At 53.6% G+C, this 22,815-nt stretch overlaps 3 protein-coding genes across 18 annotated transcripts; all 3 read left to right on the plus strand.

Annotated features, from left to right (window-relative positions):
• Window positions 1–505: 505 nt before the first annotated feature.
• Window positions 506–9,653, plus strand: CLK2 (CDC like kinase 2). 5 transcript variants are annotated; one of them, XM_008523077.2, is made up of 13 exons: window positions 506–806; window positions 2,705–2,874; window positions 3,525–3,753; window positions 4,443–4,530; window positions 4,881–4,947; window positions 5,124–5,240; window positions 6,045–6,211; window positions 6,992–7,086; window positions 7,730–7,859; window positions 7,967–8,049; window positions 8,217–8,296; window positions 8,475–8,565; window positions 9,121–9,653. In XM_008523077.2, exons 2-13 carry the CDS (start codon window positions 2,705–2,707, stop codon window positions 9,304–9,306), a joined length of 1,503 nt encoding a protein of 500 aa, XP_008521299.1. In that variant the 5' UTR covers window positions 506–806; the 3' UTR covers window positions 9,307–9,653. The 5 variants fall into 5 exon arrangements, with proteins under 5 accessions (XP_008521299.1, XP_008521300.1, XP_008521301.1 ...); XM_008523078.2 differs by having other exon boundaries at window positions 509–806; window positions 4,446–4,530; XM_008523079.2 differs by having other exon boundaries at window positions 517–806; window positions 3,528–3,753.
• A 533-nt stretch (window positions 9,654–10,186) lies between these two features.
• On the plus strand, window positions 10,187–14,886 carry SCAMP3 (secretory carrier membrane protein 3). Its single transcript, XM_008523082.2, has 9 exons — window positions 10,187–10,415; window positions 10,750–10,827; window positions 11,485–11,610; window positions 11,696–11,816; window positions 12,254–12,382; window positions 12,824–12,983; window positions 13,083–13,184; window positions 14,008–14,125; window positions 14,428–14,886. The coding sequence occupies exons 1-9, from the start codon at window positions 10,350–10,352 to the stop codon at window positions 14,572–14,574; spliced, it is 1,047 nt and encodes a 348-aa protein (XP_008521304.1). The 5' UTR covers window positions 10,187–10,349; the 3' UTR covers window positions 14,575–14,886.
• Window positions 14,887–14,894: 8 nt separating this feature from the next.
• ENTREP3 (endosomal transmembrane epsin interactor 3) lies at window positions 14,895–21,298 on the plus strand. Of its 12 annotated transcripts, none has more exons than XM_070607518.1 (12): window positions 14,895–16,231; window positions 16,429–16,485; window positions 16,682–16,792; window positions 16,899–17,018; window positions 17,179–17,286; window positions 17,848–18,023; window positions 18,153–18,252; window positions 18,573–18,642; window positions 18,794–19,447; window positions 20,053–20,121; window positions 20,224–20,477; window positions 20,569–21,298. In XM_070607518.1, the coding sequence occupies exons 1-12, from the start codon at window positions 16,007–16,009 to the stop codon at window positions 20,740–20,742; spliced, it is 2,118 nt and encodes a 705-aa protein (XP_070463619.1). In that variant the 5' UTR covers window positions 14,895–16,006; the 3' UTR covers window positions 20,743–21,298. The 12 variants fall into 12 exon arrangements, with proteins under 12 accessions (XP_070463619.1, XP_070463621.1, XP_070463624.1 ...); XM_070607520.1 differs by having other exon boundaries at window positions 20,257–20,477; XM_070607523.1 differs by having other exon boundaries at window positions 18,899–19,447.
• Window positions 21,299–22,815: the final 1,517 nt, after the last annotated feature.

Below are 22,815 nucleotides of genomic sequence, written 5' to 3' on the forward strand. Positions count from 1 at the left end.
GGCACTTGAATCTCCATCCCTCCATTTCCCAAATCTTCCCCCCATGGCTATGCCCCCGACTCCACATGTGCATAGCTTTTGTTCAGGACAAAGGGTGGAAGGCCCTCTTTGGTGCGGTTAGGCAGCCAAACCGTTTTAAGGACTAGACATTTACAGGCTATGCAGGAGAGTCAGACCTCAGCGCCAAGCCTCAAAAGGTTTGCGGAGCGGCGACACTCCATAAATGACACCACTTTCTTTTACATCTTCAAACCTAACTCAGTAAGCCACAGAAGTCCACGAAAAAGGTAAAAAGTTCACCGATAGGGAACGACTCAAGGCGGGGCGTACAGGGCCTGGCAAGCCCCGGCGACGGCCTCTCCGCCCTCATGAACTTCCGCCCCCAGCACCTCCTCCGCTCACACCCGAGGACGCCCGCGAGCTACGCAACGCGGCGGTGGCGTGCGCGGCCCTGGAGGCGGAGCCCAGGGGGTAGCTGGGAAGCGACGCAGGACGTGCGTGCGCACGTACGTGCTCGCTCACGGTGGCGGCGGCGGATCGGAGAGGCCAGAGCCGGAGACCGAGCTGGGATCGGGCCCCGGGCGGGGGCGGTGCGAGCGGCGCCAAGCGGATCCTGGGGGCGGGGACGGAGCCGGGGCGGGCGGGACTGGAGCGGAGCCCGGGAACGAGGCGGGAGGTCCCAGGGTCTCGGGTTGAGGGGGTGGAGTCGCACTTCGTCGCCGCGGGGGTGCCGGGACTCCGGCCGCAGTGCCGCCGCCATCACGGACTTCCTGTGGGACAAGCGCACGGGCCTCGCCGCCAGAACGGTGAGCGCGCAGCCTGGCGGGCCGCGGGGCCGCGCGGAAAGATGGCGACCGCGGGGCGGGCGGGGATAGGATTGGATTGGGGGCAAAGGACTGGGGCGAGATTAGGAAAGGAGGAGGGTTGAGACCTGTGAAGCAGCAGAGGTGAGGAGTGGGGAGATAAGGTGGAAGATCGGCCTGCCTTAGATGTGTCCGGAAGACCTATAGGTAACTTGGGAGGGATCGGAGTAGGAGAAGGGGTGATGGAGTAGGGATAGGAGTGTCTCCAGAGATGAGAGAGAGCAGAATGTCAAAGTTGGACTAAGGCTGGAGAGAGGGAAGACACCACCGTGTCACCTGGAGGTTATGGCAAGAGTTTGACTCTAGGAGTTAGTTCTGGGTTTTCTGAGTGAGAAAGAGAAAAGAAGATTTGGAAGTTGAGAAAGGATGTAGGCTGGAGATGGTTTGGATTGGGGAGAGGCCTGTGAGGAACTTCCGTGGCAGTATGTATATGGTGACATTTATGTGGTTATGCTTGACAAGGTTAGATTACCTGGGAGAATCTTGTACTTAGGTTTCCTTGGTTCCTTAGTGTGCTGTTAGGTCAGGAATGAATCAAATGTCACCCTCCTCCTCAGTTTGAGGAGGTTGGGAAGAAGTAGCTCAGAATGGGAGCCAGATGTGGGAGTCATTAAGCCTTTTCCACAACTCCTCTCACCAGCCTTCACCAAGACGTCTGTCCCTGGCCCCGTTTCATTTTATTCTGCCCTCCTATTCTCATCTTCCTGGATTGTGACAGTGATTTCTCTCTTGATTCTTTCTTTGAAGGGAAGAAAGGATTTGTGCACCATGCCATTCAATAACTGGAAAGTGGCCAGCTTTTAGCCACATAGTTCTGACATTAATTAAAAACCAGTTATTCTGTACTTCCTAAGCACAAGAGAGGAGAGGCCAGATGGGCAGCTGACTGCAGCTTGGGGCCTGCTGTATTAAAATCTCTCCAGGGGGATTTGGCCAGAGATGTGAGGGATGATTAAGTTAGTTGGAAGGGCCAGACCCAGATCCCTGGAACTTGCTTTGCTTATATTTGGTATTCACTGCTATATGTAGAGACCTGGTAAACTGGATTCCTGCCCTCGGGACCTAGATGGTCTAGTTGAGGAGATAATATACACTCAATGACTGATAACATGTATCATAATAGTGTATACTAAAGCTTTATTTTGTTGCGTTGTGAAGAACTCAGCATGGCACAGTCTATTTTAGATCCCAGCAGTCTCCATCACTTGCACAGTCTCACCTGTAATGAGCTGTGACCCAGACCTGAAGGTCTTCCTGGAGCCATGTTTGAGGAAAATCAGAGTAGAGCAGTGAGCTGAGTCGGGGGGGGTTAATTAGCGATTGGGGGCAAGAGGGAGGCTTCCCAGAGTTTGTTGCCAGAGTGAGTAGGTTCACTCACCCTGGATAGGTACTCCATTGAGCAGGAATTGTAAGCAGAGAGGAAGACGAAGGACGTTGTGGGTGGTAAAAAGAGGTAGAAATAAAAGCAGAGGGGCTGGCCCCGTGGCCGAGTGGTTAAGTTAGCGCGCTCCGCTGCAGGCGGCCCACTGTTTCGTTGGTTCGAATCCTGGGCGCGGACATGGCACTGGTCATCAAACCACATTGAGGCAGCGTCCCACATGCCACAACTAGAAGGACCCACAACGAAGAATATACAACTATGTACCAGGGGGCTTTGGGAAGAAAAAGGAAAAAATAAAATCTTTAAAAAAAAAAAATGAGACTTTCTGAGTTTTTTAAAAAAAAATTTAAAAATAAATGAAAGCAGAAAGCAGCTTAGCATCTCTGGAGCAGCCAGTCCTTGGAGGGGACTTGTGAAAACTCAGCTTTTCCCACTATTTCTGTTTTTCCTTCCCTTGCAGATGCCTCATCCCCGAAGGTACCACTCCTCAGAGCGAGGCAGCCGGGGGAGTTACCATGAACACTATCGGAGCCGAAAGCATAAGAGACGAAGAAGCCGCTCCTGGTCAAGTAGCAGTGACCGGACACGACGGCGCCGGCGGGAAGACAGCTACCATGTCCGTTCCCGGAGGTGAGGCCTCAGGAAGGGAAATTCATACTCAGGGTCACTCACTCATTCATTTGTTTAGCAAAGATTTAGTGGTTACATGCTAAGCAGCTGGGTGAAGAGGATGTTCCAGATGGATATCAAAATAAGCCACTTGTACTTCAGGGAATGCTTTCCAGGGAATATGACATCTAAGCTTGTCTGAAGCACAAAGAAGTGTCCCAGGCAAAGGGAAAACAAGTGCAAAAGACTTGGGGCCAGAGGGAGCTAATGAGCTAATAAGACAAAGTTAGGTCTGCATGGTTTCCATAACTTAGGGGCACGTTCAGTGGGAGGGATGGGCTAGGGATAGTTGGGAGCAAAGCTGGATGTCAGTTGGGAAAGGCTCGAGAAAGAAATGGCTCTTTGTTCGACTGAATCACTGGAGAGGAGGAGGAGGCCCTAGAGGGAGTTGTTTTGCACATCTCTTTGCAGAGGTTGTGGTGACACACGGGTGTGGGGTTCCTCCTCTGTGCTTAGTTATTTCTCTGGTCCTCTCAGAGCAACTTGATGAGTGTCTGAGAGCAGTTTTTCTAGCATTACTCCTTGTCCTCACTGAGGGAAGACTTGTCACATGGTGTGGCAAGGAATGTGGCCTGAACAGATGTACCTAATGGGTGTTTGTTGTTCAACAGCAGCTATGATGACCGTTCATCAGACCGGAGGGCATATGACCGGCGATACTGTGGCAGCTACAGGCGCAACGACTACAGCCGGGATCGGGGAGAAGCCTACTATGATGCAGACTACCGGCATTCCTACGAGTATCAGCGGGAGAACAGCAGTTACCGCAGCCAGCGCAGCAGCCGGAGGAAGCACAGACGGCGGAGGCGACGCAGCCGGACATTCAGCCGCTCATCTTCGGTGAGTGCCAGCCCAGGCTCTTCCTCTCCCCACCCTCCTTCAGGCCTCTAGAACCCTGGTAAGTGAGAGGCGTCCTTGTTCTCAGCTGAGCATTGGGGCATGAACACTGAGGTGGGCACTGAGTCTGTCTACTCTCCTGGAAGCTCTCCAACTCTTGGAGAGCCCTGGAATCTGCTTTGGAGATGGACGGGCACAGAGCATTCGTGAACCCCAGTGCCCTCCCTGGCATGCTGGGCTTATTGTGTTGGGAGCAGCTCCTCCACCCCAGAGGCCTCCACTCTAATGGGGACCTTGCTTGTGAACTGCCTTTCTCTCCCAAGCCCTGGGCTCCATGGCCCCCTCAACAGGTGGGCTTGGGTGGGGGCAAGGGGAGATCTGTGCCCGCCTGCAAGGGCATTGTGTAGAGCATGGGGTTGTGGGTGACATTCGCAACGACACCACTTCTCTGCTCTGCCCGTGCCTCTCCCAGTTCCTGTTTTGGGTTTGGGACTTGGGATTATGCGCCGCTCTCTCTTCTCACCCCAATCCGCCTTACTGCATCTGACGTGTTCCCTTCCACTGTCCCCCATCATCGTCTGTCCCCCCTGGCTGGGCGCCTGTGACCGGTGACCCCTCCACCACCCACCCCGCCTCCCTCCGGCCCCCGCTCCGACACCTGGCTTGCTCCGACCCCCCCCGCCCCCCGACAGCAGCACAGCAGCCGGAGAGCCAAGAGTGTAGAGGACGACGCTGAGGGCCACCTCATCTACCACGTCGGGGACTGGCTACAAGAGCGATGTACAAGCCAAATCGTAACAATCCTATAGCCTGTAATGGTCCCATAGCCATCCTAACGTCCCGAGCCAACCCAAGTCACAGCCTCTTTTGCCTTTTCTCAGTGGTGTTGTTTATCTGGGTGGTTTGAGTTGCTGTTGAGAATTGACCTCTGCTGTCCACTCCCAGCTCTCATGGCCCCTGGGTTAAAGGTGGTGGGAATCACACAGGGGTTTTCTTCCCCTGTGACCATCTGTATCTGTTCCCCCTTCCTTCATCTCACCCCAGGTTGCTGTGCCCTTTCTTCTTCCAACTCAGCTCATTCCCCTTCTTCTCTCCCTCCCTCTCCCCGACCCTGCTCTTTTTCGTTTCAGATGAAATTGTAAGCACCTTGGGAGAGGGGACCTTTGGCCGAGTTGTACAATGTGTCGACCATCGCAGGTAATTGTCAGCCCCTTCTCTACTCCACACCTCTTAGGCATGAAGAGGTAGTGAGGGTTATCTGGAGGGTTTTTTTGCTAATTAGCAAAAGGTAGGATTTCTTAATCCCCAGACAGCCCTTTTCAATTTGAGATGTTCTTGAGAACCCAGCAAAAGCCTTTTCTGCCAACCTACAGGGGTGGCGCTCGAGTTGCCCTAAAGATCATTAAGAATGTGGAAAAGTACAAGGAAGCAGCTCGACTTGAAATCAACGTGCTGGAGAAGATCAATGAGAAGGACCCTGACAACAAGAAGTAAGCAAGCAAAGGAGTGTGGGGGAGTCTGAGAGGCTCCACACCTGCACAGGAGAATCTTCCAGACCTGGGTTAGGCAGGCAGGAGATTCCTAGACCTCCTCATTCATTCATTTTTGGTTCATCATCTTAGAGCAGTAGAACATTAGGGCAGGAAGGGAGGCTGTGTGGCATTCTCTAATCCATTCCCCTTGTTTTCAGGGCAGTTAGATTGCTCTGCAGTTTGACCCCAGCCCAGGATGGCCTTTGTGGGGATATACCCTGGAAATGGCCCTGAGACTGAGAATCAACATTTTCATCAAAAAATTAATTGAGTTTTTTATATGTAATTTAATGTAAACAGCCATTTATATGTAACATTTCTTTTCACACACATTTATAAACCAAATACGGAATAAGAGCATTAAACAAAGACAAAATAAGACAACAGGTATAGTGGACCCAGTGGTTGCTGATGGTGAGTGAATTTCTGGAGTGAGAGCTGGGGTAGGGATTTAAGAGTGACACTTTGATGATTGAGGGTCCACACTAGAGCCTGGCACTCAGTAGCTCTTCACAAATTGGAATTTTTTTAACTATTTAAAATGTTGCAGGAAAATGGTTTGAAGCTTGGCACATAGTACCTCTCTTCTTGGGTCTGCCAGAAAGGCCATTCCTTACCTGAACTGAATTTTGTTGTTAATACTAGCTGGCATGTTTTTACACAAGTATGTGGAATCAACAGCTATGCAGTCCTCCTTGTTGGAGGGGGTGGTGGGCAATTGGGAGCTCATCAGACATCCCCCTCCCCCATCTCTCTTCCCAGCCTCTGTGTCCAGATGTTTGACTGGTTTGACTACCATGGCCACATGTGTATCTCCTTTGAGCTTCTGGGCCTTAGCACCTTCGATTTCCTCAAAGACAACAACTACCTGCCCTACCCCATCCACCAAGTGCGCCACATGGCCTTCCAGCTGTGCCAGGCCGTCAAGTGTGAGTGGGGCGGGCCGAGGCGGACTCTGGGGCAGCCCCTCCCTCCATTGGACCTCTTCTGTCTCAACTGTGCACTGGTGAAGCCCCTAAACAGTCACCTCGATTATCTGCAGTCCTTTTATTCACTGTCATGTTGACATCTCCTCTTCTGACTTCACTCCTTGACTGATGTCTTCACCATCACTGATTGCTTTTACTCCGCATCCAACCTAGCAGGAGCTGCAAGAGAAAGCTTTTGAAATCAAAGCACTTAATTACCTCTCTTTTTCTTCATTCCCCTTTCTTGGGAAAGTCTAAGTCAGGTAGCAAGCACAAAGAGACAGAAGGACTCTTCAAGCTACAGGTTGACATTTGTCTGAGCTGAGATGCTCTCCATTACCAGCACAGCAGGTGGGAGCAGAGAATTTAGTTCAGCCAAGGGGCCAACTAGGGAATCCAGACTAGTACATAATTCCTCTTGAGTCTTCATCACAGTACACTTTCGCAGAGTTGATTTCACAGAATGTCTGATACACACATATGTGAAAGTCAGTACAAAAATACAACCCATAGCAAGCTATCCTTTTACTTCAGTGGAGAACGACATACATGTATCTTACATTAGTGAACGCAGGGCTTTTTAGACCAGGCATTTCATTTGGATGTAGAACGCAAAGCAGCCTAGTGATTCTGGACCTGCCTCCTCACCAGCTTTGTGCTAGGTGACGAAGCGTGGGGTCAGCTGGTGCCAGTTAGCCCTGGCTGCCTGGACCAACCCTGACCTGGCCTTCTCCCCTGCAGTCCTCCATGATAACAAGCTGACACATACGGACCTCAAGCCTGAAAATATTCTGTTTGTGAATTCAGACTACGAGCTCACCTACAACCTAGAGAAGGTATGATGGACAGGCCTACCCCTTGGCCACTGAGGGCAGGCAGCTGTGCCGCTGTGCCTTTCTCGTAGCCCTTTCTGTCCTCCCTTTTACTACTTTCTCCACATTTTCTCCCACTCTGGCTCCAACTCAGTAAAACCAGAGTACCAGAATAGATTGAAAGGGAGAGATTTAAGAAGACTTAAATTGGAAGAGAACTGGGAAAAAAGAGCTCAGTTAACTTTTCAATAGAGTGAAAATGCTTTTAAGGTTCTTGGTTTGGTCTTCTTTCTCTTTTCTATACGGAAAGCTCAGCTGCCTTGACTAACTGGAGATATTAGAGATCTCAGCTAAGGAAGCCCTCCTTCCCCTCCTATACCTGTTAGATATTTTCAGAAAAACTGTACACCAGTCGCTTGGGTATAGTTTTCAGATACATAGAGACTTGCATGCTATGCCATAATTATTGCTTAATCCTCTTCCTTCCCAGCTGCTAAAGCACTCTGCTGGGTATGGGGGAGGCTGTAAAGCAGGAGATTCTCCGGCATATTTGGGAGCAGGCAGGAGGTCAGAATTGCTTTTTTAAGGTTCAGAAGCACTTTAGAAAATAGTGGTAGAATCTCAGTATGTGGTGCAGAAGTTCATTCTCTTCCTACTTTGCTCCTAGAAGCGAGATGAGCGCAGTGTAAAGAGCACAGCTGTGCGGGTGGTAGACTTTGGCAGTGCCACCTTTGACCATGAACACCATAGTACCATTGTTTCCACTCGCCATTACCGAGCACCAGAGGTCATCCTCGGTAAGGTGGGGGAGGACAAGGTTGTCCAAGTATGTGAGGGGGTATGGTGGTGAGGGTGGGACCTCTCCTAAGCCTCTAAATTCCTTTTCCCTCCCATTCCTACCCAGAGTTGGGCTGGTCACAGCCTTGTGATGTGTGGAGCATAGGCTGCATCATCTTCGAGTACTATGTTGGCTTCACCCTCTTCCAAGTAAGTGGTGGGTTGTCTTATGTGACCATCTGGCATTCTTGTACCTGATTTCATTGTTGTCTGCTCAGGACGTGCCTGCCTGCTTCTCCACATTGCTTATCTTCCTGGCAGCTAGTCCTCAGCATCCCCTTCCTAGTCCCATGCTCAGTTCTGTCTTTGTTTCTCAGACCCATGACAACAGAGAGCATCTAGCCATGATGGAAAGGATCTTGGGTCCTATCCCTTCCCGGATGATTCGAAAGACAAGGTGAACCTTGAGTGGGAGGGACTTTACCCTTTTCTTTCCACAAATTGGCCTTTATCACATTATTTTCTTTCTTCTTTGACACCTCCCCTTCCCCCAGCTACTCTCAGATGAGGGAATAAGGGAATTACCCCACAACAAGGGGAACCTCCTGATTCCTCAACTCCTCCTTCCCCTCTAGGAAGCAGAAATATTTTTATCGGGGTCGCCTGGATTGGGATGAGAACACATCAGCTGGGCGTTACGTTCGAGAAAACTGCAAACCACTGCGGGTGAGCCCAGCTGGGGATAAATAGTGCCCACCACCCAGAGGTCACTCCTTCTGAAGGTGTTTTGCCCCTGGAATGCGTTTCACAAGCAGAGGGTTAGGAAACAAGGGGAGTCAAAACTGAAAGAAAACTTCTTTTGTTAATAGAAGAGAGAGAAAAGTGATTTTATGGAGGGAAGGAGGTTAGACAGCCATGTCTTTCCTCAGCCAACCAGAGATCAAAGCAATGTCCTGGATTCTTTAGGTCAGACAGAAAAGAATAAACTACCTTTGAAGAGCTTACATTTTAATGAGGAGCTAAAGAAGATTCATGAAGTTGACAAGGATATACAAGTAGAAAGAACTTTCAAAGAGTATGAAGGAGTAATTGTGCTAGTGGGAAGGTAGGTTGAGCTATAATATCAGAAACGTTGGTCATGGTGTGGTCGTGGTAAGGTAGCATTCATAATAGTTGCAAGCAGAGCCTTGAATCCTCCACGATTGAAAGCTAGGGCCTTGAAGAAGAAGGTAGGGTTTGTAAGGCATCCTGCCTCACCTTTTTCCTGCCCTCCATCACCAGCGATATCTGACCTCAGAGGCAGAGGAACACCACCAGCTCTTCGATCTGATTGAAAGCATGCTAGAGTATGAGCCTGCTAAGCGACTGACCTTGGGTGAAGCCCTTCAGCATCCTTTCTTCGCCCGCCTTCGGGCTGAGCCACCCAGCGCCAAGTTGTGGGACTCCAGTCGGGATATCAGTCGGTGACGATCAGGCCCTGGGCCCCCCTGCATCTCTAACAGCAGTGGGTGTCCAGTCCAGGACACTGGTGCTTTTTTATACAAGAGAACAGAGCCGGAGCCTGCTCCTTCCTCCTGGCTCCCTATATACCTGTGAATATGTGAAATAGTGTAAATATGAAAGAACTTGTACCTATCGCTTCAACTCCTGCCTTGTACATAATGCTATTCCATCCTGCACTCTTCCCACCCTCACCTGCCCCTTCACAGTTGAGTTGGATGGGCGCAGAATGAGGTAACCAGGTGGCACCTATCCCATGTTTTATAAGGAATTTTGTACAGTCTTTGTGAAATAAAATGACGTGCTTCATCTGACCCCCATCCCTAGGGTTTGAGGTTTGGGGATGGTGGGGTGGAGGGATGAGAAGATTTGCAACCTTCTGAGTTTGGTTATCAAGGGAGTCCCATCTTACCCTCCAAAATTAGAGTCTGGCCACCAGTTTATCTGTCCAGTTTGTCTCAGGAGAGGGTAGTGATGGATAGGATATCTTGCAGGTTAGAGTGGAGAAGGGTTATAAGGTGGTACTTCTCTGATCTGGAATAATGAGGTTGGGAAAGAGGTCCAACTACTATAGCATTAGGCCCCAGGATAGAGCCAGAAAGCTAGGTAAAAAAACTTCATCAACTGGGCTCTTAGGAGGCTGCCGCTACCGGCCGGAGTACTCCCGTCGTACATCTCGGGAAACAGGACGGAGCGGGATTCTGACGCGAGGTTTGCTGGGAGGTGTAGTTCGCTGGTGGAGGGAAGTCACGGGGTGAAGGGGCGGTACTTGGCTACGGGGACGAAGTTGGAGGTGTTACAGGGAGCACTTCCGTCTTTGCCTTTAGCTAAGACGCAGGCGCAACCCGCTGCTGCTGCGGGGATCCTTGCGACTCTTCCGGTGGGTATAACCAATCCTTGCAGAGAGAAGCGGGGCGGACCGAGAGGAGCGGAGGGAGCTCTGAGAGCTGCCGCCACTGCCGCGGCAGGGGCGTGGAGGGCAGGGGGCGGCCCGGGCCGTAGTTGGTAACATGGCTCAAAGCAAAGACGGTGGAAACCCCTTCGCCGATCCTGGCGAGCTTGACAACCCCTTTCAGGTGACTTGCGCCAGTCTTTGGCAGCTGGATTGACTCTTCTCGGTTCTGGAGGGTCGGGCTAACTTGTTTTCCCTTTCGTGACATTCGATCCGGGGAAGGATCGCCACGTGGGGGTGATGGTCACTCCAGACTAGTGAGCACCCTGGGGGGCGGGTCCTGCCCCTGTAAGGAGCTGGTACTGATAGTGTGGGGTGAAGGATTGGGGGCAAATGTTGGGACAACAGCGTGGCCCACAAAATGCAGTCCTTGGAGCCACAAACAATTTAGAAAGAGGCCCCTGTGAGTTCTCCCAGAGGCACCAGGTGCCAGCTGAGCCCCAGGTCTCTCCCCGCAGGACCCAGCTGTGATCCAGCACCGACCCAGCCCGCAGTATGCTACGCTTGACGTCTACAACCCTTTTGAGACCCGGGAGGTGAGATTCTGGAGAGCACAGGAGGGCAAGAAAGGGTAGGGTGTGTCAGGAAGCCCACTCTGTTGGAGTACAGGGGACTGTTCTGCATGCAAAGGGAGCAGCACCAGGATTTTATCTCCCTGAGAGTGGCTAGTCTGCCATGGGATGCCTTATCCTTCTGAAGACAGCAGGGCCAACGATCCATCCGGTTTGAGTCCTAAATGTCAGTCCCAGGAAGACCTGGAGTCTGGCAGGGCCTGAACCAAGACCCTGTCTGGGAAGGCTGCTTTAAAGAAATTAAAAGATGGGGTTGGTTGGAGTTGAGGAGAAAACAAACTATGCCTAGGTGTGCAATTAGAAGATGAGGAATAAGGACGGCTAGCCCTTTTTATCCTACTGGAATAGAAAATGGTAAGAGTTTTTAAAAGTTAAGGAGGTAGATAGGGTAGAAGTGTTTTGAGTCCTGGCTAAGGAATTTGACGTAAGGTGTGATAAGGGCTGCTGCAGATGGTAAAAGTTCTCTGCTATAAACTAAACACAAGAATTAGCTTCTAACCACTGGAGGAGAGGCTGCTGCCTTTGGTAGTAAGTTGTGCGTCTAAAGGTGTTCCGGCAGACTGCAGATCCCTGTGTTAAGAGGGGCTAGATGATCCCTAAGGTCTTTTCCAAACCCAACAGCCACCGCCAGCCTATGAGCCTTCTTCTGCCCCTGCCCCGCTGCCTCCACCCGTGGCTCCCTCCTTGCAATCCTCGAGAAAGCTCAGCCCCGCAGAACCCAAGAACTACGGCTCCTACAGCACCCAGGTAAAGGGGGTGTCTGGTGGGGGTTGGGGAGAGGGGCCAGCCTGGGGGCCCAGGACTCACTTCTCCTTCTGCTCATTCTCGGCAGGCTTCAGCTGCAGCAGCCACAGCTGAGCTGCTAAAGAAGCAGGAGGAGCTCAACCGGAAGGCAGAGGAGTTGGACCGGAGGGAGAGAGAGCTGCAGCATGCTGCCCTGGGGGGCGCAGCTCGTAAGTGTATCCTTGGTAGGGTAGGGGAAGGCATCTGACAGTTTCAAAGGAGCATAAAAGGGCCTAACAGCGTGGGTGCTGGAACCAGATTGCTGGGTTTCAATTTGGGTGCTATTGCTTACTAACCGTGAGCTCTTAGGCAAGTTACTTAATCTTGAGTGCCTCAATTTCCTTACTTGTAAAATGAGAATAATGTTTGTACCTGTTTGACAGGATTGTTGTGAGGGTTAAACAAGATCATCTATACAAAGCGTTTGGCACAGTGCTTAAAAGTTATAAATAATAATAAACAGTATTATTTTTACCACTCTCCTTTGTCTCCTCAGACCTGAATTGGAGATAGAAGAGAAGACGTGGGGGCGGAAGGAATGGGGAGTGATTCCTTTGTTGGTCTCTCCCTTACTCCTGGGTCCTCCTGCTCTCTTTGTGCCTTACAGCTCGACAAAACAATTGGCCCCCTCTACCTTCGTTTTGTCCAGTTCAGCCCTGCTTTTTCCAGGACATCTCCATGGAGATCCCCCACGAATTTCAGAAGACAGTATCCACCATGTACTACCTCTGGATATGTGAGTAGTGAGAAGCCTTTTGGGAGGAAAAGCACAGGTAGTAATTTGTACATCTTTCCTGCCCTGGAGCCCACTCACCCAGAACCAGACACTTCACCTCTTCTCAGCATTCGAGTTTAAGGCTCATTCTTCCAGGTATCTTCCTGGGTTACTCCTTTTATAGTATTTAGGACTTATCCTCCAGTCTTTTGCCCTCTCCCCCTTTCCTTGTCCTCATGCATAAATGTATTCTGAATCCTTTAAATGTCTGCAAAGGGGATCACACATGATTGAGATTTGCTCGCTCTGCCTCCCCTGTTGAGTTGAGATTCTGTGAAAACAGAAGCTGCGTTCCTTTCCTGACTCTGCCATGTTTAGTGAGGATTGTGGGGTGGGCTTATGTGGGAAGGAGCTTTCATTGCAGTCCAGAAGGACCCATCAGCCTGTCCCTCTGTTCCTTAGGCAGCACTCTGGCTCTTCTCCTGAATTTCCTCGCCTGCCTGGCCAGTTTCTGTGTGGAGACCAGCAATGGCTCAGGCTTTGGACTCTCTATCCTCTGGATCCTCCTTTTCACTCCCTGCTCCTTCGTCTGCTGGTACCGCCCCATGTATAAGGCTTTCCGGTAAGTTGGGGGACGGGTGAAGCAGGACCTTGGGCCGGCCCCCGTCTGCTCCTCCAGCCCTAATTCTTCTCCCACCCTCCCAATTTTTTCTCCTTGCAGGAGTGACAGTTCATTCAATTTCTTCGTTTTCTTCTTCATTTTCTTCGTCCAGGATGTGATCTTTGTCCTGCAGGCCATTGGCATCCCAGGTTGGGGGTTCAGGTCTGTGAGGCTGCCATCTACCCTCACCCCTTCCTCCCGCTCTAGACCAAGTCAGCGCTGGATGCTGGGGTAGAAGTTGTTCAGAGAAAGGAAATGCAGTTTTTATTCTTGGGAGGTGCTAGTTTAGCACCAGAGACAGGACGTTCTTCTAGGGTGGAGAGAGCCCAGATGGAACTCTAGAGAGATGTAGATTGAGGGGAAGAAGGCTGCCTGTGGTCAGTCTGAGAAGGCCTATGTAACTGTGGTTGAAGAGGGGAGGGAGAATCCTCAACAAAAAGGTCTTTTTTGGGGGGGCTGGCCCCGTGGCCAAGTGGTTAAGTTCACATACTCTGCTTCGGCGTCCCAGGGTTTCATCAGTTCAGATCCTGGGGGCGGATATGGCACCACTCATCAGGCCATGCTGAGGTGGCGTCCCATATAACACAAGCAAAAGGACCTGCAACTAGAATATACAATTATGTACTGGGGGGCTTTGGGGAGAAAAAGAAGGAAAAAAAAGAGGAGGATTGGCAGCAGATGTTAGCCTAGGGCCAATCTCCCTCAAAAAAAAAAGATTAGAAGGGTCTCTTTGGAGTGAGGATGTCTGGAAGAGCTTGGAGAGCTAGGAGCTAATGGTTCAGAAGCTAGAATTAAACTATGAAGAGAGTGGACATAGTTTGAGATTGGGGTACGTGGAAAGCTGCCAGACTGACAGGGGAGCGACCCCTGATGAGATGCGTGGGAACAGACATGTTTGCAACATAACTGATAGAGAAGTTGGGATGACAGAGACCCAGCTGTGAGCAGCCCCTCTTCACTGCTGTATGCTTTCCCTTCCTGATAGTGGCTGGATCTCTGCTCTGGTGTTGGTGGGGCCCAACCCAGCTGTAGCTGTGCTCATGCTGCTGGTTGCCCTGTTCTTCACTGGCATCGCTGTGCTGGGAATTGTGATGCTAAAGCGGGTGAGAGGCTATGTGGAAGGTGGGGCCAGGAGAATGAGATCATGTGTCCCTAGGGACCTGGGTGGAACATTCAGGAGGAACTGGGGAGGGCCAGGCTGATGGGCGGGTTCTCAGCTAATGGACCTCTTGGGGGGGTGGGGGGGCGGGTGAGTGTGTTTTGTGGTGTGTGTGTGTGTGTGTGTTGAGAGGAAGCCAAAAAGGAAAAGCTAGAGTAGCAGACTGGTGAGTGGTAGTGCTGGTTTTAGGTCAGAGTGGAGTAACAGGGGCCAGAACATGCTGTAATCTCTGCCCTCTACTTGCAGATCCACTCCTTGTACCGCCGCACAGGTGCCAGCTTTCAGAAGGCCCAGCAAGAATTTGCTGCTGGTGTCTTTTCCAACCCTGCGGTGCGAACCGCAGCTGCCAATGCAGCCGCTGGGGCTGCCGAAAATGCCTTCCGGACCCCGTGATCCCTGACTGGGATGCTCTGGCCTTGCCATTGAGGGAGCTGACTTGGCCCCCATCCCTGAGGCCTCTGGGACTTGGTGAGACATCACTACTTGATGTCTCCTCCGTAGTGCTCCCAATCCCAGGGCCATGACTGCTGAAACTGACTTAGGGGTGTGTGGAGCCCACTGTGACCTAGTCACTGCTTCCCCCTACCACCCCCGAATCACGCTGCACTGCTGCCCTCTCACATGCCCCAACCCAGCTTCCCTCTGCTGTGCCAAGCCTGTTGCTTCGGTTATTTAAATAAAAAGAAAGTGGAACTGGAACTCAAATCTCCGTTTCTGAAATTTTTATTGGGAACTAGGCCTTACGGAAGAAAAGGAGAGTGTGGAGGAAACTGGAGTGGAAGCAGAATGTGAACACCAGAGGGAAGGTGGGACTTGGCTTTGGCGTAAGCTGAGAGCTGCTGAGGGCGGGGCAGCAGAGCCTAGTGGCTGGCGCAGGAAGTGGGAGGGAAGTCGTGGAATCGGGATCCGCCTGCTGTCCGTTCTCCCCACCCTCTCCATTAATGACGGGCGAAGAGCCGCTGCCTCTGCCGGGAACGAAGCGGGCCCAGGGGTCTGAGAAGCTGGGTGGGTCTCGAGGGGGTGCCGAAAGGGTTGTTAACTCGAGTGTGGATCCGGAGAGAGGCAGGGGCTGGGGACCGCTCGCCAAATGGGAAGAGAAGGCCAGCTTGCCTTGCCGCCGACCCCTGCTCCCCGCCCCACGGAATCTCTGGCCGGGACAACAACTCCCGAGGTGCACCGCGCCTTCCCCCGCCGTCACGCCCCTCCTCCCGCAAGATCGCCATCCCCCGCCTCCAGACCCCGACCTACTGCAACCCGAGCTGGGAGAGCGGAGCGTGGTGGGGAGGGGACCCGGGCGGGCGACCCAGAAGACGGCGGCGCCGCGGCCTCTCCCCACCAGGCGGCCTCGGATCCCACTGGACACTCTGAGGGCACACCGACCGCGCCTCTAGAGTCACCCCACGCCGACCCTTCCCCTCTTCTCTAGACTTCTTTCCCATCATTCTCGCCTTTACCTTCCCCACCCTTCCCTAGGTTCCGCACCGCCGCCCTCTCCTCACTCCCGAACCGGCCCTTCTCGGCGGTGCCCCTCTTCCCCAGGGAGATGCGATGAGCCGGTGCCCCCGCGTCCTCCTCGCCGTCCCGGGCACGGTGCCCGTCCAGTGCCTGTGGTGGGGAGGGAGCATTCCGCGGCCCCTCCGTGACGCCCCTCTTTTGGGACCCCCCGCAGCTGGAGTCCCTGGGCCATGCCCCAGGGGACCCAGCCAGAGGGTGGGCTCTAGAGCGAGGTGGGTGGAGAGAAGGAAGGACGGGGCCTTGGGCGCCTCTGAGATGCTCCCAAGCGCCAGGGGGTGCCGAGCGAGGCTCAGGCAACCGGGCGGCAGGCATGATGCCCTCGCCTAGTGACTCCAGCCGCTCGCTGACCAGCCGGCCCAGCACCCGGGGCCTTACCCACCTTCGCCTCCACCGACCCTGGCTGCAGGCCCTGCTCACGCTGGGGCTGGCCCAGGTGCTCCTGGGCATCCTGGTGGTCACCTTCAGCATGGTGGCCTCCTCCGTCACCACCACTGAGAGCATCAAGAGGTCCTGCCCGTCTTGGGCTGGATTCTCGGTGAGTTGGGTGCACAGTCGTTGGGTGGGGGAGGCTCCTTGGGCCCCACCCCTCCACACCAGCTGCCAGTCCAAATCCTGGCCTCTCCTCCCTCTCCTGGTCCTTTCCCACCTTATAGGGCTGGGTGCACCCTGTGGTGAGGGGCTCACTCAGGTGCCTCCCCTGCCAGGCTGAGCCTGTGCCCACTCTGTCCCCAGCTGGCGTTCTCCGGGGTGGTTGGCATTGTGTCCTGGAAGCGGCCATTCACTCTAGTGGTAGGTGCCAGGGTCTGGTGCCCACTGGGAGGCAGGTGCCCAGCACCTGAGGGGATGCCCATTTATGCCCTCAAGAAGGGAATTGGCTCTCCAGTTTATGCCAGCCAGGCACAAATGTCTGAAGGAGGGTGGCTCCATCCGTGGTAGAGGGGTACTCCTGAGGGTCCAACCCTGAGTCTGCACCCTGTTTCCCCAGATCTCCTTCTTCTCCTTGCTTTCGGTGCTTTGTGTCATGCTCAGCATGGCTGGCTCTGTTCTCTCCTGTAAGAATGCTCAGCTGGCCCGAGACTTCCGAGACTGCTCCATGGTGAGATTTGAGGATCCAGAGCCAGAAAGAACTGGTTGGGGGAGGTGTACGGGACACCTGGGTTTGTCCTGACTCGGGCTACCTCACCCTCTCCACTCCCACTCAGGAAGGAAAGGTCTGTGTGTGCTGCCCCTCTGTTCCCCTACTCCGGCCCTGTCCAGAGTCAGGGCAGGAACTGAAAATTGCCCCTAACTCCACCTGTGATGAAGCCCGAGGGGCCCTCAAGGTAAGCATGCACCTCCCACCTCTGCCATTCCTTCCTCCCCCACCATCCTCCTGATTCTCACCCTTTCCTCCCCTCCTGGGGTCCTCACAGGCCCGGAACATGTGGGCTTTGTCACTCCCCAGACCCCTGTCACATCGTTCTTCTCTCTTTCCTTCCCCAGAACCTGCTCTTCAGTGTCTGTGGGCTCACCATTTGTGCTGCTATAATCTGTACCCTCTCAGCTATTGTCTGCTGCATCCAGATCTTCTCCCTGGACCTCGTTCACACGGTGAGGGGGCACCTGGGGTCACGGCCAAGGAAGGATGATGGAGGGTACGGGTGTGTGTGCTCAAACTAGGCTTGAGGGGGTGGTAGCTACAGTGCTGGCTTCTGAGCACCAGGGGCTGTGGGTCATCTATTAGATGTGTCTATTGTAGGGATGGGTAGGGAGTCCAAGGAAGACTGAGGAGGGGAATGACAGGAGTAAGAGAAGTATGTGATGCTAGTCTGGGGCCAGAGGAGGGGGCATCAGAGAGTGGGACTGGAAGTTGAGCAGAGTCAAGAAGGTCCTAGATGGGGATGGGGACAAAGTGTTGATGTTCTGGTGGGAACAGAGAACAGGGGACAATTCTGGGTGCAGATGGGGCCATAAAAAGGAGGAATTTCTAGATGGGCAGGGTCAGAGCCGGAGATCCTGGGTGGGGGGCAGGATTAGAGGAGGAGCTGGTTCTGGCTGTGGGAAGGGCTTCTTGGAGGGGACGGGGCCGGAAAAATGCAGACCAGAGAGGAGTTTGGGAGCCAAGGAGCTGTATTCCCAGAAACCAGGTTTGTTGACTTGCTTGCTCCTCAGCAGCTGGCCCCTGAGCGCTCAGTGTCAGGCCCACTGGGGCCTCTGGGCTGTACATCATCGCCCCCAGCCCCTCTCCTACACACCATGCTGGACTTGGAGGAATTTGTACCGCCTGTGCCCCCGCCACCCTACTATCCCCCAGAGTACACCTGCAGCTCAGAAACAGACGCACAGAGGTGAGGCCTGGCAGAGTCCTGTGGGGGAACTAAGGAGGGGACTGCGGCTGTGGCCTGGCTTGCTGGGGAGGGATCTTTGTGGAGGAGGAGTTCTTTTCCAGGCTTTGATTCTCTCCCTTGTCCTGCCAGCATCACCTACAATGGCTCCATGGACAGCCCGGTGCCTTTGTACCCTACTGATTGCCCCCCTTCTTATGAGGCCGTCATGGGGCTACGAGGAGACAGCCAGGTGAGAGAGGGCTTGGTGTGAGCTGGGGAGCCAGGGATAGAGCCTGAAAAGCTGAGTGAGCTGCAGTCACTGGAGAGAGATAATAATAGTTCTCCTGAGCTTTATAGCAGTCGCACATCTGCTGTCATCTTTGATCTTCCCTAGAGCCTGGTGAGCTGGGTGGGGTAGGAACTATTATTTCTATGTCACAGATGTGGCAACTGAGGCCCACATCAGTGACAAAGCTGGACTGGAATCTAGCTCTCCAGAGCTCGTCTAGCACATGGGTCTGACTATATCAGTATGCAGGGCTAGACCCCCGACCCTTGTATCTTCTGCAGGCCACTCTGTTTGACCCTCAGCTTCATGACAGCTCCTGCATCTGTGAGCGGGTGGCCTCCATTGTAGACGGTGAGCAGAAAGTGGGGAGTGTGGACAAGGGCCAGCCTACCTGGGGTAGCAGAGCTGGATGGGGGCAAAGAAGGGGGAGACAAGGCTGATGGTTTAGGGACAAGTGAGAGCTCTGGCTTCTTAGACCCTGGACTTACCTGTCTCCTTGAAGATAAAACTGGAGACAGAGTGGCCCCTGAGCGGCTGGGCCTGAGAAAAGAGGAACTGCCTGGGCCTGGCCAGGCTGGTGCTACCCAGCACCCCCTGCCGCCCACAGTGTCCATGGACAGCGGGTCCCTGGTGCTGTCGGCCATCGGTGACCTCCCCGGGGGCTCGAGCCCGTCGGAGGACTCGTGCCTGCTGGAGCTGCAGGGCTCCGTGCGCTCCGTTGACTACGTGCTCTTCCGCTCTATTCAGCGCAGCCGCGCCGGCTACTGCCTCAGCCTGGACTGTGGCCTGCGGGGCCCCTTTGAGGACAGCCCCCTGCCACGGCGGCCCCCGCGGGCTGCCCGCTCCTATTCCTGCTCTGCCCCTGAGGCCCCACCCACACTGGGTACCCCCACAGCCGCCCGCAGCTGCCACCGGCTGGAGGGCTGGCCACCCTGGGTGGGACCCTGCTTCCCAGAGCTGAGGCGGCGGGTCCCCCGGGGAGGCAGCCAGCCAGCTGCGGCCCCTCCCACCCGAGCCGCCACTCGCCGCTTCAGCGATAGCTCAGGTTCCCTCACCCCACCACCGGGGCACCGGCCTCCTCATCCGGCTCCCCCGCCACCGCTGCTGCTGCCACGGTCCCACAGTGACCCAGGCATCACCACCTCCAGCGCCACCGGTGAGCACCCCCTCCCCCCGCAAGGTTCAGGAGAGGGTAGGCACTGGGAGTTGGAGGGCCAGTGACTGTTGAGGTCCCTGAGGAGGAAGAAGGGGTGAGTTCACTCTTGCAGGAGACACTTCTGGAATGCTCACCTCCTAGAATCACAGCAATAGCTTAGTGGCTGAAAGAGGAGGATTTGTTTTTTGAAACCCAATTCCATAGCTCCCAGCTTGGGCTAGTTACCTGCCCTCTTCAAGCCTCATTCTCACCTGTAAAACAGGTATAATAATAGGACCCAAACCAGAGGTACCATAGAGTTACTGAGAAATGAGATCATGCAAGTAAAGTGTTCAGCTCTGGCACAGAGAGTGCTCACTATTACCATGATGGGCCAGGTCCTGGAGTGCATGCAGCCGTGAAGGATACCGCCTTGTCCCTGTCTCAGTGGATTGTACAGTCTAGTTGCTGGCAGAGATGGGCAGAGATGATGCCCCCTTGGTTGGGGATGGGGAGTGGGAGCTGTGAAAGCTCCTCTGGGCTTGAGATCTCACAGGAGGGTGATGGGATGGGCAGGCGTGTCCACTGAGCTCTCCTACTTAGTCCCTGTCCCTTTCTCTCCCCAGCTGACTTCAGGGACCTTTATACCAAAGTGCTTGAGGAAGAAGCTGCTTCCGTTTCCTCTGCAGATACAGGTCAGGCGTGTGGTTGGTGCCCTGGGGTCGGGGCTGGGGGAATGCTGCCGGGCCCTCTCTGTACCTCCCATTCCACCACTCTCCCTCTCCGTCTCTCTCCAGGGCTCTGCTCTGAAGCCTGCCTCTTTCGTCTAGCCCGCTGCCCTTCCCCCAAGTTGCTGCGTGCCCGCTCAGCCGAGAAACGGCGCCCTGTGCCCACCTTCCAGAAGGTCCCCCTGCCCTCTGGCCCTGCACCTGCCCACTCCCTGGGGGATCTGAAGGGCAGCTGGCCAGGCCGGGGCTTGGTCACGCGTTTCCTCCAGATGTCCAGGAAGGCCCCAGACCCCAGTGGGATTGGAGCCCATGGGCATAAACAGGTAGGAGTTAGGGGAGCCTGGGAAGATACCCAGGAAAGCCTGGAGCTTCAGGTTGGGCCACACTGATGCCCTCTCCCGTGTCCCCCTGTAGGTGCCCCGGAGCCCGTGGGGCCGACCAGGCCGAGAGAGCCTCCACCTTCGAAGCTGCGGCGATCTGAGCTCCGGCTCCTCCCTGCGGCGCCTCCTGTCTGCCCGACGGCTGGAGCGTGGTACCCGCCCCCACAGCCTCAGCCTCAATGGGGGCAGCCGGGAGACTGGGCTCTGACCTGGGCTTCTTGCCACACTGAACACATCCAGATGAATGCTGGGGCCACAGGCACCAGCTGGTTGGGACCAGCGGCCCCTTGCACTGGCTGACACAAAAAACCTGCTGAACACCCCCAGAAGTATCCCTTTCCCTCCTACCTCCAGGGGCTCCTGCTGCTTGCCTCTGCCCCTCGGTCTGGGAGAGCTTCTGTCCTGTGCTGCATGGGTATGCAGGCTGTGGGGAGAGAGGCCCCTGCTTACAACATTGAGAAGGAAGATAAAGTCCTGACCCCCAGCATGAGAGGAGCACTGATTTGCCAGGGGCACTATGGCCAGGGCGAAGGCATGTCCCGGGTGTTTAAGCTCAGGGGGCTGTGTGCCTGTGCAATGGGGTGGTGAGGCTTGAAGAATGAGAAAGATCTGGGTGGCCATTCAGCTCCGCTACCTCTAGCTGCATGACCTTGGGCAAGTTACTTAACCTCAGTTGCCTGATCCATAAAACATTGTGAGGACGAATGTTTGTAAAGCTCTTAACATACTAAGTAAGCCTTCAATAAATTTCAATTTTCCCCTTCTCTTCTGGATCATTCTTTATCATCAATGAAATTTGTTCTAGTGGGGCTGGCCCTGTGGCCGAGTGGTTAAGTTTGTGAGCTCTGCTACTGTGGCTCAGGGTTTCACCAGTTCGGATCCCGGGTGTGAACCTAGCACCACTCATCAGGCCGCGCTGAGGCAGCGTCCCACCTGCCACAACTAGAAGGATCCACAACTGAAGATACATAACTATGTACTGGGGGCTTTGGGGAGAAGAAGGAAAAATAAAATCTTTAAAAAAAAATAAAATCTTTAAAAAAAAAAAAGAAAGAAATTTGTTCTAGCATCTCTCATGGTTAAGAAAACTCTCGCAGGCCCGTCCTAGGCCGAGCGGTTAAGTTCGTGCACTCCGCTTAGGCAGCCCAGGGTTTCACAGGTTCGGATCCTGGGCATGGACATGGCACCGTTCATCAGGCCATGCTGAGGCAACATCCCACATAGCAGAACCAGAAGGACCTACAACTAGAATATACAACTACGTGCTGGGGGGCTTTGGGGAGAAGAAAGGAAAAAAAAAAAAAGACTGGCAACAGATGTTAGCCAATCTTTAATTAAAAAAAAAAAAAACTCTTGCAAGACACATATTTATTTCCAGCTACCACACTGTATCTCTGTTCCTTTTTATTTCAAGCTATTTGCTCTTCCCTCCTTCTGCTTGAACATCCATTCTCTCCTCACCTACTCCCATCAGGCTGTTTCCCGTACCTCTCTCCAGGCACTGCTCTTGACAAAGTTTTCAGTAACCAAAAAGGTATCAGACCCAGTGGCCATTTCTTGGCTTGCATCTCACTTGACCTCTAAGAAGTATTTAACCCAGAGAATCGGCATTTTTCCTCTTGAATTTTTTCCCTTTCTTGCCTTAAATACATCATATTCTCCTATTTTTCCTCCTATTTCACTCTCCCGGTATCCTTTCCCAGCTTTTCCACCTCTGCTGCATCACTTAACACTGGAGGTCCTCAGGCCTCTCCCCTTGGCCCTCTTCTCTTCTGCCTCCACTCGGCCTGTAGGTAGCCCTACCAGAATGCACGGCTTTAATGCCATTTATGTGTTCGTGGATAACTCCCTCCTTGACCTCTCCATGAGCTCCAACCTCCAACTTGACATCTCTGCTTCAGTGTCTAATGGGCACCTCAGACTCAACATGGCCACAACTGAACTCTTCATTCCCAGCCCCCGGCCCCTGTTCCTCTTCCACTGCTCCCATCTCAATTAATGGCACCACCATTTGCCCAGCTGCACATTCCAGAAGCTTGGGAATCATCCTGATTTCTTCTTTTCCCTCATCCAACACACCCAGTTCTATCCTTAATTCATCCATGTCTCACCAGCTACCTAGTTCAAGCCACCACCCTCTCTTCCAGCCTCTGAACTGATCTGTTTCCACACTTCTGAACAATCCATTCTCCACTCAGCAAGGTGATAAGAAATCACATCACATCAAGGTTCTGCCTAAACCTTCTGGCTTCCCATTTTATTTAGAAGAATTCCAAACTCC

This window comes from Equus przewalskii, unplaced genomic scaffold, assembly GCF_037783145.1.
Source record: "Equus przewalskii isolate Varuska unplaced genomic scaffold, EquPr2 ChrUn-10, whole genome shotgun sequence".
In the NCBI taxonomy this organism is placed as follows: domain Eukaryota; kingdom Metazoa; phylum Chordata; class Mammalia; order Perissodactyla; family Equidae; genus Equus; species Equus przewalskii.

What these genes read in the sequence shown, in the direction of transcription:
- ENTREP3 (XM_070607518.1), top strand. Translation starts at nt 16,007, where the DNA reads ATGATGCCCTCGCCTAGTGACTCCAGCCGCTCGCTGACCAGCCGGCCC. An exon ending in GGCTACGAGGAGACAGCCAG is followed by an intron (nt 18,253 to 18,572) that starts GTGAGAGAGGGC and finishes TATCTTCTGCAG; the next exon opens with GCCACTCTGTTTGACCCTCA. An exon ending in CGTTTCCTCTGCAGATACAG is followed by an intron (nt 20,122 to 20,223) that starts GTCAGGCGTGTG and finishes GTCTCTCTCCAG; the next exon opens with GGCTCTGCTCTGAAGCCTGC.
- CLK2 (XM_008523077.2), top strand. Translation starts at nt 2,705, where the DNA reads ATGCCTCATCCCCGAAGGTACCACTCCTCAGAGCGAGGCAGCCGGGGG. An exon ending in CATTCAGCCGCTCATCTTCG is followed by an intron (nt 3,754 to 4,442) that starts GTGAGTGCCAGC and finishes GCCCCCCGACAG; the next exon opens with CAGCACAGCAGCCGGAGAGC. An exon ending in GCTGTGCCAGGCCGTCAAGT is followed by an intron (nt 6,212 to 6,991) that starts GTGAGTGGGGCG and finishes TCTCCCCTGCAG; the next exon opens with TCCTCCATGATAACAAGCTG.
- SCAMP3 (XM_008523082.2), top strand. Translation starts at nt 10,350, where the DNA reads ATGGCTCAAAGCAAAGACGGTGGAAACCCCTTCGCCGATCCTGGCGAG. An exon ending in ACCCTTTTGAGACCCGGGAG is followed by an intron (nt 10,828 to 11,484) that starts GTGAGATTCTGG and finishes CAAACCCAACAG; the next exon opens with CCACCGCCAGCCTATGAGCC. An exon ending in ACGGCTCCTACAGCACCCAG is followed by an intron (nt 11,611 to 11,695) that starts GTAAAGGGGGTG and finishes CATTCTCGGCAG; the next exon opens with GCTTCAGCTGCAGCAGCCAC.